The sequence below is a fragment of the Dipodomys spectabilis genome, unplaced genomic scaffold, assembly GCF_019054845.1.
Source record: "Dipodomys spectabilis isolate Male_0828 unplaced genomic scaffold, ASM1905484v1 ptg000067l, whole genome shotgun sequence".
NCBI classification, from domain to species: Eukaryota; Metazoa; Chordata; class Mammalia; order Rodentia; family Heteromyidae; genus Dipodomys; species Dipodomys spectabilis.
The window spans coordinates 3,404,584-3,419,439 of record NW_024870744.1 but is presented as its reverse complement, the minus strand read 5'-3'; the positions used below and the strand labels follow the sequence as shown (position 1 = coordinate 3,419,439).

Genomic DNA, 14,856 nt, shown 5'->3' with positions numbered 1-14,856 from the left:
TGGGTACCTTGACCCGATGGAAAAGCAACACCCCGGGCCAGGTACCCAGGAAGCTGCCCACACAGCCTGCAGCCGGAGCTCCCACCCCAATGGCCATGTTTGGATATTTTCTGTCTGGTAGAGACGGTGACCACATATGTGAACAATTAGCCGGTTTATTTTCTCAAGAGCATGGGGGGGGGGGGGAGGGAAGGGGGAGGAAGTTACATTGACAGCCTGGCAGCCCCAAGGCTGAACCAGGGCCGCCGTGGGAACAGGACCCCTGGCTGGTTCTAAAGTTGGCATTCCTAGGCCCTAACTAAGAAGCTCCCACACGTGACTCCCATCTCTGCACTACACTTGAGTTCTTCATGGCACCAGCAGAAAGGTCAAATGCAGCAGAAAGGCCTGGGACTTCGCTGGTGGGCCATCCCTCAGCAGGGGCTGGAGTCCGCTGCAGCCCCACCCGCCTCTCGGTGTCCGGGAATGCAGTCACACATCCTGACGCCTGCCCGCTCCCCACTCCAGGCTTGGGGGGCTCACAGGGGATTCTACTGGAAAACCTACACAGGTCGGGGGGGGGCAGCAGGCCCTCCAGGCTGTCAGTGAGCCAGGCCCAGGGCCCAAGGAGCTCCTAAAGGCTGGTTAGACCCCCGCCCCCCTCCCCCGAGTCCTAGCCCATCTCCATTTCTATCACCACAGCCTGTGAGATTTTTTTTATTTTTTTATTTATAATTATTGTTTTGGTGCCAGTCCTGGGGCTGGAACTCAAAGCCTGGGCGCCGTCCCTGAGCTTTTATGCTCAAGGCTAGTGCTCTACCACTTGAGCCATAGCTCTACTTCTGGCTTTTTCTGTAATTAACTGGAGATAAGAGTCTCGTGGGCTTCCCTGCCCAGGCTGGCTTCAGACCACGATCCTCAGATCTCAACCTCCTGAGTCGCTAGGATGACAGGCGTGAGCCACCGGTGCCCAGCTCTCTCTGAGGCTTTTTTTTTTTAAGGTTTTATTTCTTCAAGACAACAGCTTCGTGGCTTTAACACACAAAGTGAGTGGGGTCCTCGGTGGGCTCCTGTGCCATCTTCCGGTCCAGACCCTCCAGGGGTCACAGACAACCATCTCATTGCCTAGATGTCCGGGCCTCACAAGCCTCAGGAGGCTGGGCTGGTGACAAGGGCCAGGAGAGCCTGGACAGCCTGTTCTGGGCACAGGGGCTGGAACAAGCCACTTCCGGTGCATATCTCCCCCTCTTCTCTGCCGTCCTCAGGCTGGGGAGGCAGCGCTGGTCCCGGCAAGCTGGCTGTCAGTTCACCGTGGGCACCTGGCTGTGGTGCAGGCTGAATTCCTTGGCTTTGAGACGTAGGCTGGCGATGCTGCTAGCCATGCTGGCCCCCGGGGTGCCCGGGCCCGAGCCCCCAGGGCTGTAGGGCGGCACAGAGCTGGGGATGATAGAAACAGGACTATGGCTGCCTGGCTGTCTCTGATGGTCCCATATCCCCCTTGAGCCCCCAGCGGGGGACGGGATCAGAAGCAACCGGAGTGATGCTGGCTCAAAGGACCCCTCCCTCTTTCTGTGCTGGCACTGAGGCTTGAATTCAGGGCCTCTTGTTCTCCTTTTGCTATTGTGGTCAAGACTGATGCTCAACCCCTGGAGCCACAGCTCCATTTTTGGCCCTTTGGTGGCTGGCTGGAGATAAAAACGTCATCGACTTCTCTGCCTGCGGGCTGACTTCGCACTGGTCCTCAGATCCTAGGCTCTTGGGTAGCCAGGATTACAGGCGTGAGCCGCCAGCGCTGGGCATCCCCTCCCCCTTTTATTTGCTGGCTTTCCTGGCTGGACTGCGGTCCTCCTGAGAACAGAGCCTGCCGCCCTCCCGTGCTCCTAGCCTGCCTGCGGGACGCAGGTGGGATGAACACACCTGTCCAGGTAAGAGCAGGGCCGGGAGATGCTTGCAAGAATGACTGAGTTCTCACAAGCCCACCACACTGCTTCCTGCAGCGCTGGAGGGGGGCACTGCACCCCTGGGGTTGTGATTTGGGGGCTCCCCCCATCTTCTCTGCATCACCGCCTTCCTTTCTGCCTGGCCACTTGGGTGCCTTCTCAGCTAGAATGTGAGGCTCTCGCCTGGAGGGCGGATGAGGGCCCTGGGAACATCCCTGTGGGTGCTGACACCCTCCACCCCAGGCCCCGCCCAGCACTGGCTCCGCCCCTGCCCCAGACCCCGCCCATGTACCCTGGCCCCTCCCAGCACTGGCCCCGCCCCTGACCCTGGCTCCTCCCAGCACTGGCCCCGCCCCTGCCCCAGTTCCCCCAGGCCCCGCCCAGTACAGGCCCCGCCCCTGCCCCAGACCCCGCCCCTGCCCCAGACCCCGCCCCTGTAGCCCCGGCCCCTCCCAGCACTGGCCCCAGACCCGCCCCAGGCCCCGCCCCTGTCCACCCGGGTCCAGCTCCCGGAGGGCCTCGCCTCTCCATCGCGCGTGCTCCCCGCTCACCTGTAGGGGGACGACGCTGGCCAGGAGAGGTAATCGGGACTCAGGCCGGTGGGCCGGGGCGCCACGGGCTGCTCGATGGCGGCCTCCTGGCTGTAGGATTTGAGCAGCGAGGCAGAGCGGTTGGCCAGCATGGCACGTTCATTCCGGCGGAACTTGGCCCTGCGGTTCTGGAACCAGACCTAGAAGGGCAGGTGTGGTGAGCCGGGCTCAGCCAGACTGCAGGGGGGCGGGAAGAGGGGGGTCCCGGCCCTGCACTAACCCTGGGCCTAAAACCAGAGAACACTGCTTATGAAAAGTCTTTGTGCTAGACACTGGGGCATTTCACAAAAATACTTCTGGTGGAACTGGGGATCGAACTCAAGGCCTCGTGTTTGCAAGGTCAGCGCACTACCAACCTGAGCCATGCCTCCAGCCTGGTTTTTGCGTTGGTCATTTTTGAGGTAAGGTCTTGCTTTTTGCCCAGGGGAGCCTGGGTTGTGATTCTATTTGTGCTTCACCACCTAACTAGGGATAACAGGCGTGTGCTGCCTAACCAGCCATGGTTGAGATGGAGTCTTTCAAACTGTTCTGCCCCTGGCTGGTTTTGAAAAATGATTCCTGGTTCTCCAACTCTCAGGTAGCTAGGATTACAGACAGGCTTGAGCCATGTGCTCTGACCAGGACCTCACACCTGTAATCCTAACTACTCAAGAGGCTGAGGAGCAAGGTTCGAAGCCAGCCTGGGCAGGAAAGTCCATGAAACTCTTACCTCCAATGAACCAGTAAAAAGGTAGAAGTGGAAAGAATGTCTCTGTAGTGGAGAACTAACCAGCCTTAAATGAAAAAGCTAAGGGACAGCACCCAGGCCTTGCATTCAAGTCCTAGTACTGGCAAAAACCAAAACTAAAAACCTCCCTGTGAAGGACCGGGTGTTTACTGCAGGCAGGAACCTGAGCACAGAAAGGTAAAGTAACCTGCCCCAGATCACACAGCTAGTTTGTAGCCAGGCTGGGCTTCGAACTTCAGCCCTCCTGCTCTTCACAACCTGGGTGAATGGCGGCGGCCTGGCAGGGCACAGGCTCCCACAGGTGACCCTGGATGGGCGGCGCTCACCTGGACGCGGGCCTCGCTGAGGTTGACGCGCCGGGCCAGCTCCTCACGCACGAAGGCGTCGGGGTAGTGTGTGCGCTCGAACACACGCTCCAGCGCCTGCAGCTGGCTGCTGTTGAACGTCGTGCGGTTCCGCCGCTGCTTTTTCTTCCGTTTGGCCGAGCTGCCGCGGCTGGGGCTGAGACACTCACCTGCGGAGAGGCATAGGGGTTAGTGGGGCGGCTGGCGGCCCTGGTGTCTGCAGGATCACTGTTCACTGCCACTCAGCTGATTCCACCGTGGCTTTCCTGTGTCTTCTGCTGCAGACGCATTTGGAGCCAGACCTGCAACACCCCTATACTCGTCCCCTCCCTCATGGCCTGGTCCACCCATCCATCTGTCCCTCTGTCCATCCAACTATGCACTTACCCTTCCATCCATTTTTGGGGGGTGGGCCTGTACCAGGGCTTGAACTCGACACTCTACAACCAAAGCCACAGCTCCATTGTCTAACTTTTTTGATAGTTAGTATCACAGAGTTTCCTGCCTAGGCTGGCTTCAAACAGCAATCTTCTGATCTCAGCCTCCTGAGTATCCAGGCGTGAACCACGGGCACCCACGCACACATCCATCCATGCTTTGAGGCATATACACTGTATTACTGGTGCCTGGTAAATTCTCTTGAATAGTAACAATCATCACCATGCTGAGCAGTCGTGCTCACAGGTGTCCACTAGATGGCGCTGCCGCCCTCATGTGCAGAGGTGCACACAGAAGCTCAGGACACAGGGTTTGGCCCAAGGTCGAGGCTTCAGTGCAGTCCCAGGGCAGCGCCACACAGGACAGCCTTTGGCGTGCATGGTGCCCCGGTGCCAGCGCCCTGCTGGGGACAGGACAGTCATTCTGAATTCATCACCAGGCCGAGTCTGATGTTGCAGTGCTTTGGGTTCTGTGCTATGCCAGGGGCTGGCCAGGGCTCAGAGGGACACAGGGCAAGAAGGGGCCCTTTCCAGAGGAGGGTGCTTGAGCTGGGGCTGAGGGTCATAGCCAAGAGCCTGAGAGCAGTGGCCAGGGAGCCGCCGGGGCTCGGCCTGCGGCCGGTGGGGCAGAGCTCAGGTCTGGGAAGCAGAACCCCACAGAGCCCTGGCAAAGGCATGGTGCCCGCTTTTCCAGGGACATCACCTGGGCCTGCCCTGCCTCCCAGGGCACCATGGACACATGAAATGTATCCAGTGACTCATACCTGTAATCTCAGCTACAAGTAAGGCTGAGATGGTGGGGGAGGAGGGATTAAAGTTCAAGGGCAGCTAGGCAGGAAAAGCTTGTGAGACTGCCATCTTTACTGAGATCCCAGTGTGGTAGCACAAGCCTGTATCCTACCTACTATGGGGAGCCTGAAATAGGTGGATTGTGGTGCAGGCAGGTGCCTGGCTGCCAAGTGAGATCTGATCTCAAAAATATCCAGCACAGAGCCTGACTGGTGTAGCTCTGTCATCCTAGCCACTCAGGAGGCTGAGACCTGAGGATCATGGCTTGAAGCCAGCCCAGCCAGGAAAAGTCCAAGAGACTGTCATCTGCAATTAACCACAAAAAGCTAGAAGTGGAGCTGTGGCTCAAGTGGTAGAGTGCCAGCCTTGGGAAAAAGAATAGGGGTGGTACCCAGGCCTTGGGGGTATCACCAAGCCCTAGTGCCAGCGCGTGTGCACACACACACACACACACACACACACAGCACAAAAAAGGAGGCAGGAGGTATGGCTCCACAGCAAGTATGCCTGCCCAGCAAATACAAGACCCTGAGATCAAACCCCGAGTTCAGGGCTGGGAAGGTGGCTCAGTGGTAGAGCGCTTGCCTTGCATGTATGAGGCCCTGGGTTTGATTCCTCAGCAGCACATAAACAGAAAAAGTGGTGCTGAGCGCTAGCGTTGAGCTGAAGAGCAAGGGACAGCACCCAGGCCCAGAGTTCAAGCCCCAGGACTGACAAAAACAAACAAAAGAAACCCCAGGGCTGCCTAAACAAATAAATGCCCAGGGGCAAAACTGCAGATATGTCACCCTCCTCGCTGCCTCCACTCTTCATTGCCCCTCCTCTGGGAAGTCTTCCCTGATTCCCCCAATCCCCATGGAACATGCCCCCCCCCCCCCATGTACCTGCTTTTCTTACTTAAAAGGCAGAGTGATAAACCTGCATATCACAGCAAAGCACCAAGCCCCACACCCCATGGTTCACCAGATCACAAGTGCAAATCTAAAAGCCTGCCTGGCAGGATTCGTGCTGTGCACACCAGGGCCTCCGCTGGCCTGTTTTTCTTCCCTGATATTCGATTTCCTTCCACCTTGGTTCAGCAATGCATTCTCAGGAATATTTCTCCAAAAGACATCTCCCTCCCTCCCTCCTTGTTCTGATATTTGTTCTTTTCTTTTTTAACTGGTGCCTAGAAGTTGAACTCAGGACCTGATCCTCAGTGGACTTTCTTGCTCACAGTTGGTTCTCTACCACCTGAACCGTGCCTCCAGCCCAGCATTTTGCTGGTTTCTTGGAAATCGAGTCTCATGGATTTGTCTACCCAGGCCAGTTTGGAACCGTGATCCTCCAGATCTCAGGCTCCTGAGCAGCAAAGATGACTGGCATGAGCCACCAGGGCCCAGCTTAGTGCTGGCTTTTGTCCCAACAACTTCCGGAACTTCTAGACCACCTCAGGCCCGGCAATGGGTACTGCTTGATTGCTTTTGCTTATTTATTTTAAGGTGCTGAGGATGGAACTCGAGGCCCTCACCCAGCCATGGAGCTACAATCCCAGCCCAGAGTCAGGGAGGGGGTGCTATGGTTTCACAGTAGAGGTCGGGGTGCTGCTAATGATCCTCCAACACGCAGGGCAGGCCCCTATCACAGGTTATATGCTCCAGAATAACAGCAGGGAGGCGGGAGGACCGAGGCCGGCACCCCTGGTTTAGTGTGGTGAGCCTTTGGGAAATTCTTGCAAACACGGCAGAGGCGGGAGGGCTGGGCAGGGAGGGCTGGGCAGGGCTCGCGGGGCCTGCAGGGTGGACCTTCCCCCGGGGCAGTGCGAGATGGATGAGCATGAAGTGAAGATGGAGGCTGGAGGCTGGGAGATGGAGGATGGAGGATGGAGCCCCGGGTCCCTTCCCAGCACAGAAGAATCCAGTGCTGGGCACCAAAAACTGGGGGCTGTGGGGGGGAGGGGATCAAGAGCCAGAAAGCAGAGATGGAAGCTTCTAGAAGTCCAGCCACTCCAGACCTGCTCTCCTTCAGGCAGTGCTGCTTGGGCACACGCCCAATGCAGTAGGCATTTCAGCCAAAAAAGGAGAGTTTTTCGGGAAATTTCTGAGCAATTCCAAACCCTGGGGTGTTGAAAGCCATTTTGCACTCTCCTCCCCACCCCCCCCCCCCCCGTCCCCACGCAGGGGAGGAAGCCTCCCTGGCTGTGGGGTTGGCCGCTGTTCCCCCCACACCCAAGACCCTGAACTCCAACACCGAAGGGTGTTCACAGACACTCCCTGGCCAGCCCCTTCCAGAGGAAGATGCTATGTCAGCGTGTGTGTGCATGCTCACGTGCATGTGCGCACATGCCAGTCCTGGGGCTTGAACTCAGGGCCTGGGTGCTGTCCTTGAGCTTCTTTGGCCTGCTCTGTCCAAGCAAGCCTGAGCCTCAAAGTCTCTTTTTTGTTCAATAAAGGCTCCTCCTTTCTTGGAGATTAAAAACAAAGTCCAGGGCTGGGAAGGTGGCTTAGTGGTCGAGTGATTGCCCGCATGTATGAAGCCCTGAGTTCCATTCCTTAGTACCACATACACAGAAAAAGCCAGAAGTGGCGCTGTGGTTCAAATAGTAGAGTGCTAACCTTGAGCCAGAGAAGCTCAGGGACAGTGCCCAGGCCCTGAATTTGAGCCCCAGGACTGGCAAACAACAACAACAAACAAAAAACAACCACCAAAGTCCAATGCTGGGCATTGGTGGCTCACGCCTGTAATGCTAGCTACTCAGGAGGCTGAGATAAGAGGATCATAGTTGGAGGCCAGCCCAGGCAGGAAAGTCTGTGAGATTCTTATCTCTAATTAATCAGTAAAAAGCCGGAAGTGGCTGAAGTGGTAGGGTGCCAGCCTTGAGTAAAAAAACCCACGTGACAGTATGAGGTCCTGAGTTCAAGCCCCACCACCACTACCAACAAACAAGAGTCTGAAACCTCTTCTATTTGAACCAGACATTGAGACCCCAGGAGACCTGGCGAGGAAGGGAATGCATTCAGAGGGAAGACGCTTGCTGCAGGCACTCTCTCCCGTACACCCCCATGACACCAGCCCCAATTTCATCCTCCTGTCAAAACGGCCAGTGTGTAATTTTCTGCCATGAAATTATTTCACACTCACCATTTATTTGGCCAACTGCAAGCTAAAGACATTTAAAAGCTCTACTCCAGGACAAATGATCGAGTCCCCCTCACACCCCCCCACCCCTGGTTTCTCTTATTTCGAGTAATTAAGGGTCTAAATAGTCTGGAGGGAATTAACTGTAAATTCTTCTGAAGACAAATAAACTCAGCCTCTTCCAGCCCGTCTTTCTCAAGCTGTGGAGAAACGCTGTTTGTTTTTGCTTCAAATAGAGTCAGTTTGCTCCTGACCCCAGGGGCCAGGGCCAGATCCAACCCAAATAAATAGCTTTTATTAATTAGCATTAATTCTAACCAAATAAGCAGTCTCTCCCTCCCCCCCCCCCAGGTGCAGTTGATCGAGGCCAACCCCTGCTCCCTGGGACCCGGCTGAGGATTTCACAAATTAACACTGGGCTTTGTCAGAGGCTGCAGGAGTATTTATGGCTGGGGACACGGCTGGAAGGCAGGACTGGGCAGGCGCAGGCAGTGCGGCCTGGTCCTGGGCATGCAGGATTGGCCTCTTGAGTCAGTCACTAGCAGTGGCATGGCGCACGCATGCGCACACAGGGTTCTGGGTCACCTCCCCCAGAAAGTCCTCCCCCCCCTCAAACTCCCAGAGTCCTGTGCGCTCCAGGTTAGAGCTCTGACCCATAGCAGGGCAAGCGTGGCCAGGCCCTGCAGTGGCTAGAACGGCTTTTCTGTCTCCTTGGCACAGGTAAACCAAACCATTGAATGAATGAATGAATGAGGACTCGGGTGTCTGCCCTGCTGTCCAGAGCAAGTTCCTCCTTGCGATGGGTGGGGTGGGGAGGGGGCTGGCCACGGCAGTCACAGCCCGAGCAGCAGTGGGCACCTGCGCGTGGTGACACCCTGGGCATCTGAACCCCCTCTCCCCCAATGGGGAAAGACCAGACGGGGGCTGGGGGGCGGGGGCAGCCCAGCAGGTTAAGATCCCAGGTTCAGGGGCCACTGCTGCCTGGGACAGAGTCAGGAGCCCAGTGTGGAAGACGCTTCAGCCAGTTTGGGGTGGTCTTGGAGGCTGGCAGGAGCTGGGGCTCCTGTGTTCCCCAGAGCCCCATGCGGTGCCCCAGTCTCTGTGAGGTCAGGGGCCTCATTCTTTTTGTTTTTGTTTTTGGGTCCAGTCGTGGGACCTGAACTCCGAGCCTGGGCGCTATCCCTCAGCTCTTCAGCTCAAGGCTAGCGCTCTACCACTTGAGCCACAGCGCCACTTCTGGCTTTTTTCTTTTTTTCTGCTTATGTGGTGCTGAGGAATCGAACCCAGGGCCTCATGCATGCAAGGCAAGCGCTCTACCACTGAGCCACCTTCCCAGCCCCAGGGGCCTCATTCTTAAAGGCATGGGATATTGCACACATTTCCATGGGCCACTAGATGCCCAGGAGCCCCCAAGGAAGAGGCCAGCGTGTCTTTAGCAGGGAATAGTCACCCCTGCCCACCTCGAGCCTTTGCACATGCTGCTGCCTCATTTGAGCACTCTTCCCCAGCCCACTGCTCCTTTTTACTAATGCTTACTGGACCTTCAGGGCCACAATGTGGGGGCCTCTTCTTGGGGGTGTGCATATGTTTATAGATCGATGATCCCAGCTACTTAGGAAACAGGGATAGGAGGATTAGTATTGGAGACCAGCTGGAGCAAAAACATTACCAAGACCCTGTCTCAAAGAACAAGCCAGGCTTAGTGGCATATACCTGTATAGCAATCCCAGCTAGTCAGGAGGCAGAAATAGCAATATCTCAGTCCTCCTTGCCACAAAGGAGAAACACACACACACATACAAAGAACCTATCTGAAAAATCACTGAAGAAAGGGCTGGCAGAGTGGCCTATATAGGAAGCATCTGCCCAGCAAGTGTGGGGGCCTGAGTTCAAACCCCAGTATTTCCAAAAATAAGTAACTATTGGAAGCTGGCCACTGGTGGCTCACGCCTGTAATCCTAGCTACTCAGGAGGCTGAGATCTGAAGATGGCGGTTCAAAGGCAGCCCAGGGGGGAAAAATATCTCCAATTAACAACTCAAAACTCAGAAGTAGAGTTGTGGTTCAAATGGTAGAGGGTTAGCTCTGAGCACAAAAAGGTTCAGGGACAGCATCCAGGCCCTGAGTTCAAGCCCCATAATTAACAATAAGTAAACGCATTAATAACTATTGAGGTGGTGCTCACACACCGAACACCCTGGACAGACTAGAAATCATTTCCCTACACGCTTGAAGCCTGTGAATTACATCTCAATAAAGTTACATGGAACAGAAGAAGGGAACAGAAAGAAATCTGGGGTGGAGAGGGAATCAAAGAAACTCTCCTTCCCTGCCCGCCCCCCCCCCCCGCCCCCCGCCCCCTGCAGATCACCAGCGCTCAAGGCTGGGTAGAGCTGGAAGGGGTGACAGCAGGGAACAAAACCAGAGGGTTACAGGCGGGGCGGGGCTCCCCATGGTGGGGGAAGCCAGAGCCCCTCTCAGGGAACATTGCTAGGACATAGGCGAGCGCTCTACCACTTGAACCACAGCACCACTTCCGGTATTCTAGTGGTTAATTGGAGATAAAGACTTTCTTGCTTGGACTGGGTCCTCAGATTTCAGCCTCCCAAATAGCTAGGATTATAGGCATGAGCCACTGGTGCCTGGCTGACAGGCACCCAAGTGGGGACAAAGGTCCCTCAAGGGCAGCCCGGAAGGCCACAGCCCCAGGCGCCCAGGTCCCCCCTGAGCACGTCCCTCCTGCACCAAGACCAGGGCTCAAGGTTCCAGGAGCCTCTGGCCACATTGTGGTCAGCCCCGACTCCAGTCCTGAGACCCCCAGCCCCAAGATCCAGACAACAGGGTGCAGGGTTAGTGGGGAGCAGAGTCACCGGGGGGGGGGGGGGGGTGGCCGGGGAAACAGAGCTTCTCCAAATCCCGCTTGAGAAAGGGTTCACGCCTGTCCGTCTGGTTGAAATCAAAGGCCGATGGCCAAGTGCCAGATTCATTGTAGAACCCCGAGGTAATGAGGGGCAGGGGTCTGCCTCTCGCAACCATTTCCAGACCAGTGAGGTTGCTGCTTTGGACCAGTTTTCCGTTTTTAGGGTGTCTGGGTCTCTCCCAGGCCGTAGCCAGCTGGGAAATCAGGGAGAGGGCTGGCCACAAAGATGTTTCGTGTGTGTGTGTGTGTGTGTGTGTGTGTGTGTGTGTGTGTGTGTGTGTGTGTGTGTGTGTGTGTGTGTGTGTGTGTGTGTGTGTTGGTCCTAGACTTGAATTCAAGACTGCTCTTTTTTTTCTTTCTTTTTGCCAATCCTGGGCCTTGAACTCCAGGCCTGGGCGCTGTCCCTGAGCCTCTCTGTGCTAGCACTCTACCACTTGAGCCACAGCGCCACTTCCAGTTTTTTCTGTGTATGTGGTACTGAGGATTCGAACCTAGGGCTTCATGCACTCTACCACTGAGCCACCTTCCCAGCCCCTCTTTAATTTTTTGGGGAGCTGCTAGAGCTTGAACTCAGGGCTGATCTCTGTCCTTCAGCCTTTTCACTCAAGGCTGGTGCTCAATACTTGAGCCATAGTTCCACTTCCAGCCTTTTGGTGATAAGGGTCTCAGGGACTTCCCTCCTGCCCACTCTTTGAACCACAATCCTCAGATCTCAGCCTCCTGAGTAGCTAGGATTACAGGTGTGAGCCACCAGGGCCCAGCTCACACCCACTTTTGACTGCCTCTTTAGCCACGCAAGGCTAATAGCTGCCTCACTTAATCTGGGATTTCTTTTTTTTTTTTGTCGGTCGTGGGGCTTGAACTCTGGGCCTGGGCGCTGTCCCTCAGCTCTTCAGCTCAAGGCGAGCGCTCTACCACTTGAGCTACAGCGCCACTTCCTGTTTTCTGGTGGTTTATTGGAGATAGGAGTCTCACGGTCTCTCCTGCCCCGGCTGGCTTTGAACCGCGATCCTCAGATCTCAGCCATTACAGGTGTGAGCCACCAGGGCCCAGCTCACACCCACTTTTGACTGCCTCTTTAGCCATGCAAGGCTAATAGCTGCCTCACTTAATCTGGGATTTCTAAACCTGCATGTTTCCCAAGAAGTTCATCCTACATAGCTCATCCCCCCCAGCACTTTCCACAGCCCCACTTGATTGAACAGGTAGACCCACATAAGTCTGAAAGGGGATTCCCCAGGCCTAGGGAGGTGGCTTCCTGAACTGCAGCTTCTCCACTGAGCAACCCTGAGGAAGTTAGTGGCTCTCTATACCTAGCTTTCCCTGATAGCAGCTGGGGCAAAAACAAGGTCCGCCTTATCATAGGCTGATAGAATTAAATGAATGAATGTAGCCAAGTGCTGTGGCTCACACCTGTAATCCTAGTGATTTAGGAAGCTGAGATCTGAGGACCCTGGTTCAAAGCCAACCTGGAAGATAAAGTCTGTGTGACTCCATCCCCAAAATAATCAGCAAAAGCCAAGCTGGAGGTAAAGCGTTAGTCTAGTAAGTAGGCTGAGCAAGCATGAGTCCCTGAGTTCAAGTCCCAGTTGCAGTAGCAGCAGGAGCAGGAGGAGAAGGAGGAGGAGAAGAGGAAGGAAAGAGAAGGAGAAGGAGGAGGAGGGGGGAGGAGGAGAAGGAAGAAAGAATGCAAGTAAAATTCTTAAAACTGTCTGGAACATGGTGCCAAGACCAATGAATGGTCCAGATCCCATGTAAGCAAACCTCTTTAAACCAGAGTGTGTCTCTTTTTTTTTTGCTAGTCATGGGGCCTGAGCTTGGGCGCTGTCAGCTCTTCAGCTCAAGGCTAGCACTCTACCACTTGAGCCACAGGGCCGCTTCCGGCTTTTTCTGCTTTTGTGGTGCTGGGGAATCGAACCCAGGGCCTCATGCATGTGAGACAAGCGCTCTACCACTGAGCCACCTTCCCACCCCTCAGTGTTTCTGTGTAGTGGAAAATTGCACTGTGGAGAAGCGGCAGCCTCCTTATGCTCCTGACTAAGTGGCGCTGTCAGTGCAGCCTCTCCCCGGTCTCCCCAGCCGCCAGTCCCGGCGCTCCCGTGGGGAAGGGCTCTGCAGACAGCCCCGCTTTCCCGCCCCACAGCACGTGGGGGAGTGGTCCTGGCTGGGCTGATGCCCCCACACCGCGGTCACCTGTGTGAGGACGAGGCAGGCTGATTTCCCTTGGACAGGCAAAGCCTCCTAATGGGTGACCCCCACGTGCGCTGGCCTCCAAGGGGCTGGGCCCCCTCCATCTCATCTAGGGTCTCCCACACACCCTGGTGGGCTTGGGCCAGGGGGTCCTGGGGGCCCCGGGGCATGAAGAGCAGGGCGCCTGGGGCGCAGGCGGGGGTGCTGTGAAGCTGGACCCTGGCACTCTGGAGGGTGACGGCCCCCACCCCGCGGTTCCGCCCGGAGCCAGGCGGCCCCACACCCGACTTGGGGGAAGTTCTGACTCACTGCTACGAAAAGGCCTCATGCACAATCTTAAAAATCAAACTGGTCCCCAGTGTATGGGGTAGGGGCTGCGTCTCCACAGGGCAGGGGTCCCTGGCCCCGTGCATGCCTGGGCTGGGGCCGTCCAGGATGAGACACAGGGGGTGCGGGGCGCATGAGGTGAGGGGGTGGGGGTGCAGGACTCAGAAGGTGGGGGTGCAAGGGTATGGAACGCATGGGGTGAGGGCGCTTGGGGTGCAAGGCTGAGGGACGCATGGGTGAGCGGTATCGGGGTGCGGGGCGCAGGGGGTGCGGGATGCAAGGGTGCAGAACGCATGGGGTGAGGGACGGGGTGCGGGGCTCAGAGGGCGGGGGCGCATGGGGTGAGGGACGGGTGCGGGGCTCAGAGGGCGGGGGCGCATGGGGTGAGGGACGGGTGCGGGGCGCAGGGGCGCGGGTCACCGGGGGTGCGGGGTGCCAGCCGCCCCGCCGGCCCCGCCCCGCCATGTGCGCGCCAGCCCGTGCGTGCGAGCGCGCCCGCCGGGGCGGCCAGAGCGGCGCCGCCGCACATCTGGTTCCCGGCGGCCGCTGGCGCCGGCCTCGCCGCAGACCCGCGGCCCAGACGCGCTCGCGTTAATGGCCCGGCGCGCCCAGCCCCGGGGAGTCGCCCGCCCTCGCCACCGGCTGCCCGGGCGCAGGCCGACCCCCACCGAGGCCGGGCGCTGCCAGGCGGGGAAACTGAGGCTGGTGCCGCCCCCCCCCCCCCCCCCGCCTCTGGGGCCCAAGGTCAAGTTGGAAGCATTGCGGTCGCCCACGTGGGGCGCCCCCCTCCGGCTCTTTCCTGGGGACCCTCCGAGTCTTTACCCCTGGGGACGGGAGGCTCTGCAGGGCAGCCTGGGGATGTGGGGCCTCCAGCCACAGGAAAGATGGTTGTTTGGGGATCCCTCACCTCCCCCCCACATCCAACCCAGCAGCAGGGCACTCCGGGCCACCCTCGATTCTTTGATTCTGGGGGTGGGTGGGCTTGAACTCGGGGCCTTGTCCTGGCTCACTGGAGTCGAGCCACACCTTCCCCCTGTTTTCTAGCTGGTTAAGTGGAGGAGTCTTATGGACTATTCTCCATGATCCTCTGGACCTCGGCCTCCTGAATAGGGAAGATTACAGGTGTGAGTCCCGGGTGCCTGGCTTCTTGCTTGCTTGCTTGCTTCCTCCTCCATCACTTGATTTTTTTTGGGGGGGGGGGGCGGGGGACACAAGGTCTCACTATATAGTCCAGACTGGCCTCAAACTCACACTCTTCCTGCCTTGGCCTTCCTAGTGCTGGGATTACAGGCATGTGTTAGCCTGTGAATGGCACAAGTGTCTTTCTGTGTTCTGTCAAGTAGGACTAATTCTGTTTTGGGGAGGGGTTCTTGGTATCTCTAGGAATACCCCTCCCACTAGGCTGGAGTAAACAATCGTAGATTTGGGCTGTCCCGCAGCAGCACCAGGTGGAGGCCCCAGCCTTCCACTGCCCTGAGCTAAACACTGGTCCTTGCT

General features: G+C 57.2%; 1 protein-coding gene across 1 annotated transcript in view; it reads right to left on the bottom strand.

Annotated features, from left to right (window-relative positions):
- Positions 1 to 923: 923 nt before the first annotated feature.
- Positions 924 to 14,856, bottom strand: part of Prrx2 (paired related homeobox 2) — a 30,420-nt gene continuing 16,487 nt past the window's right edge. The window contains exons 2-4 of the mRNA XM_042681189.1: positions 3,563 to 3,750; positions 2,471 to 2,649; positions 924 to 1,416 (exon numbers count right to left, since the gene is read on the bottom strand). Coding sequence (XP_042537123.1) covers positions 1,281 to 1,416; positions 2,471 to 2,649; positions 3,563 to 3,750 — 503 coding nt within the window. The 3' untranslated portion in view covers positions 924 to 1,280. The remainder of the gene's footprint in view (positions 1,417 to 2,470; positions 2,650 to 3,562; positions 3,751 to 14,856) is intronic.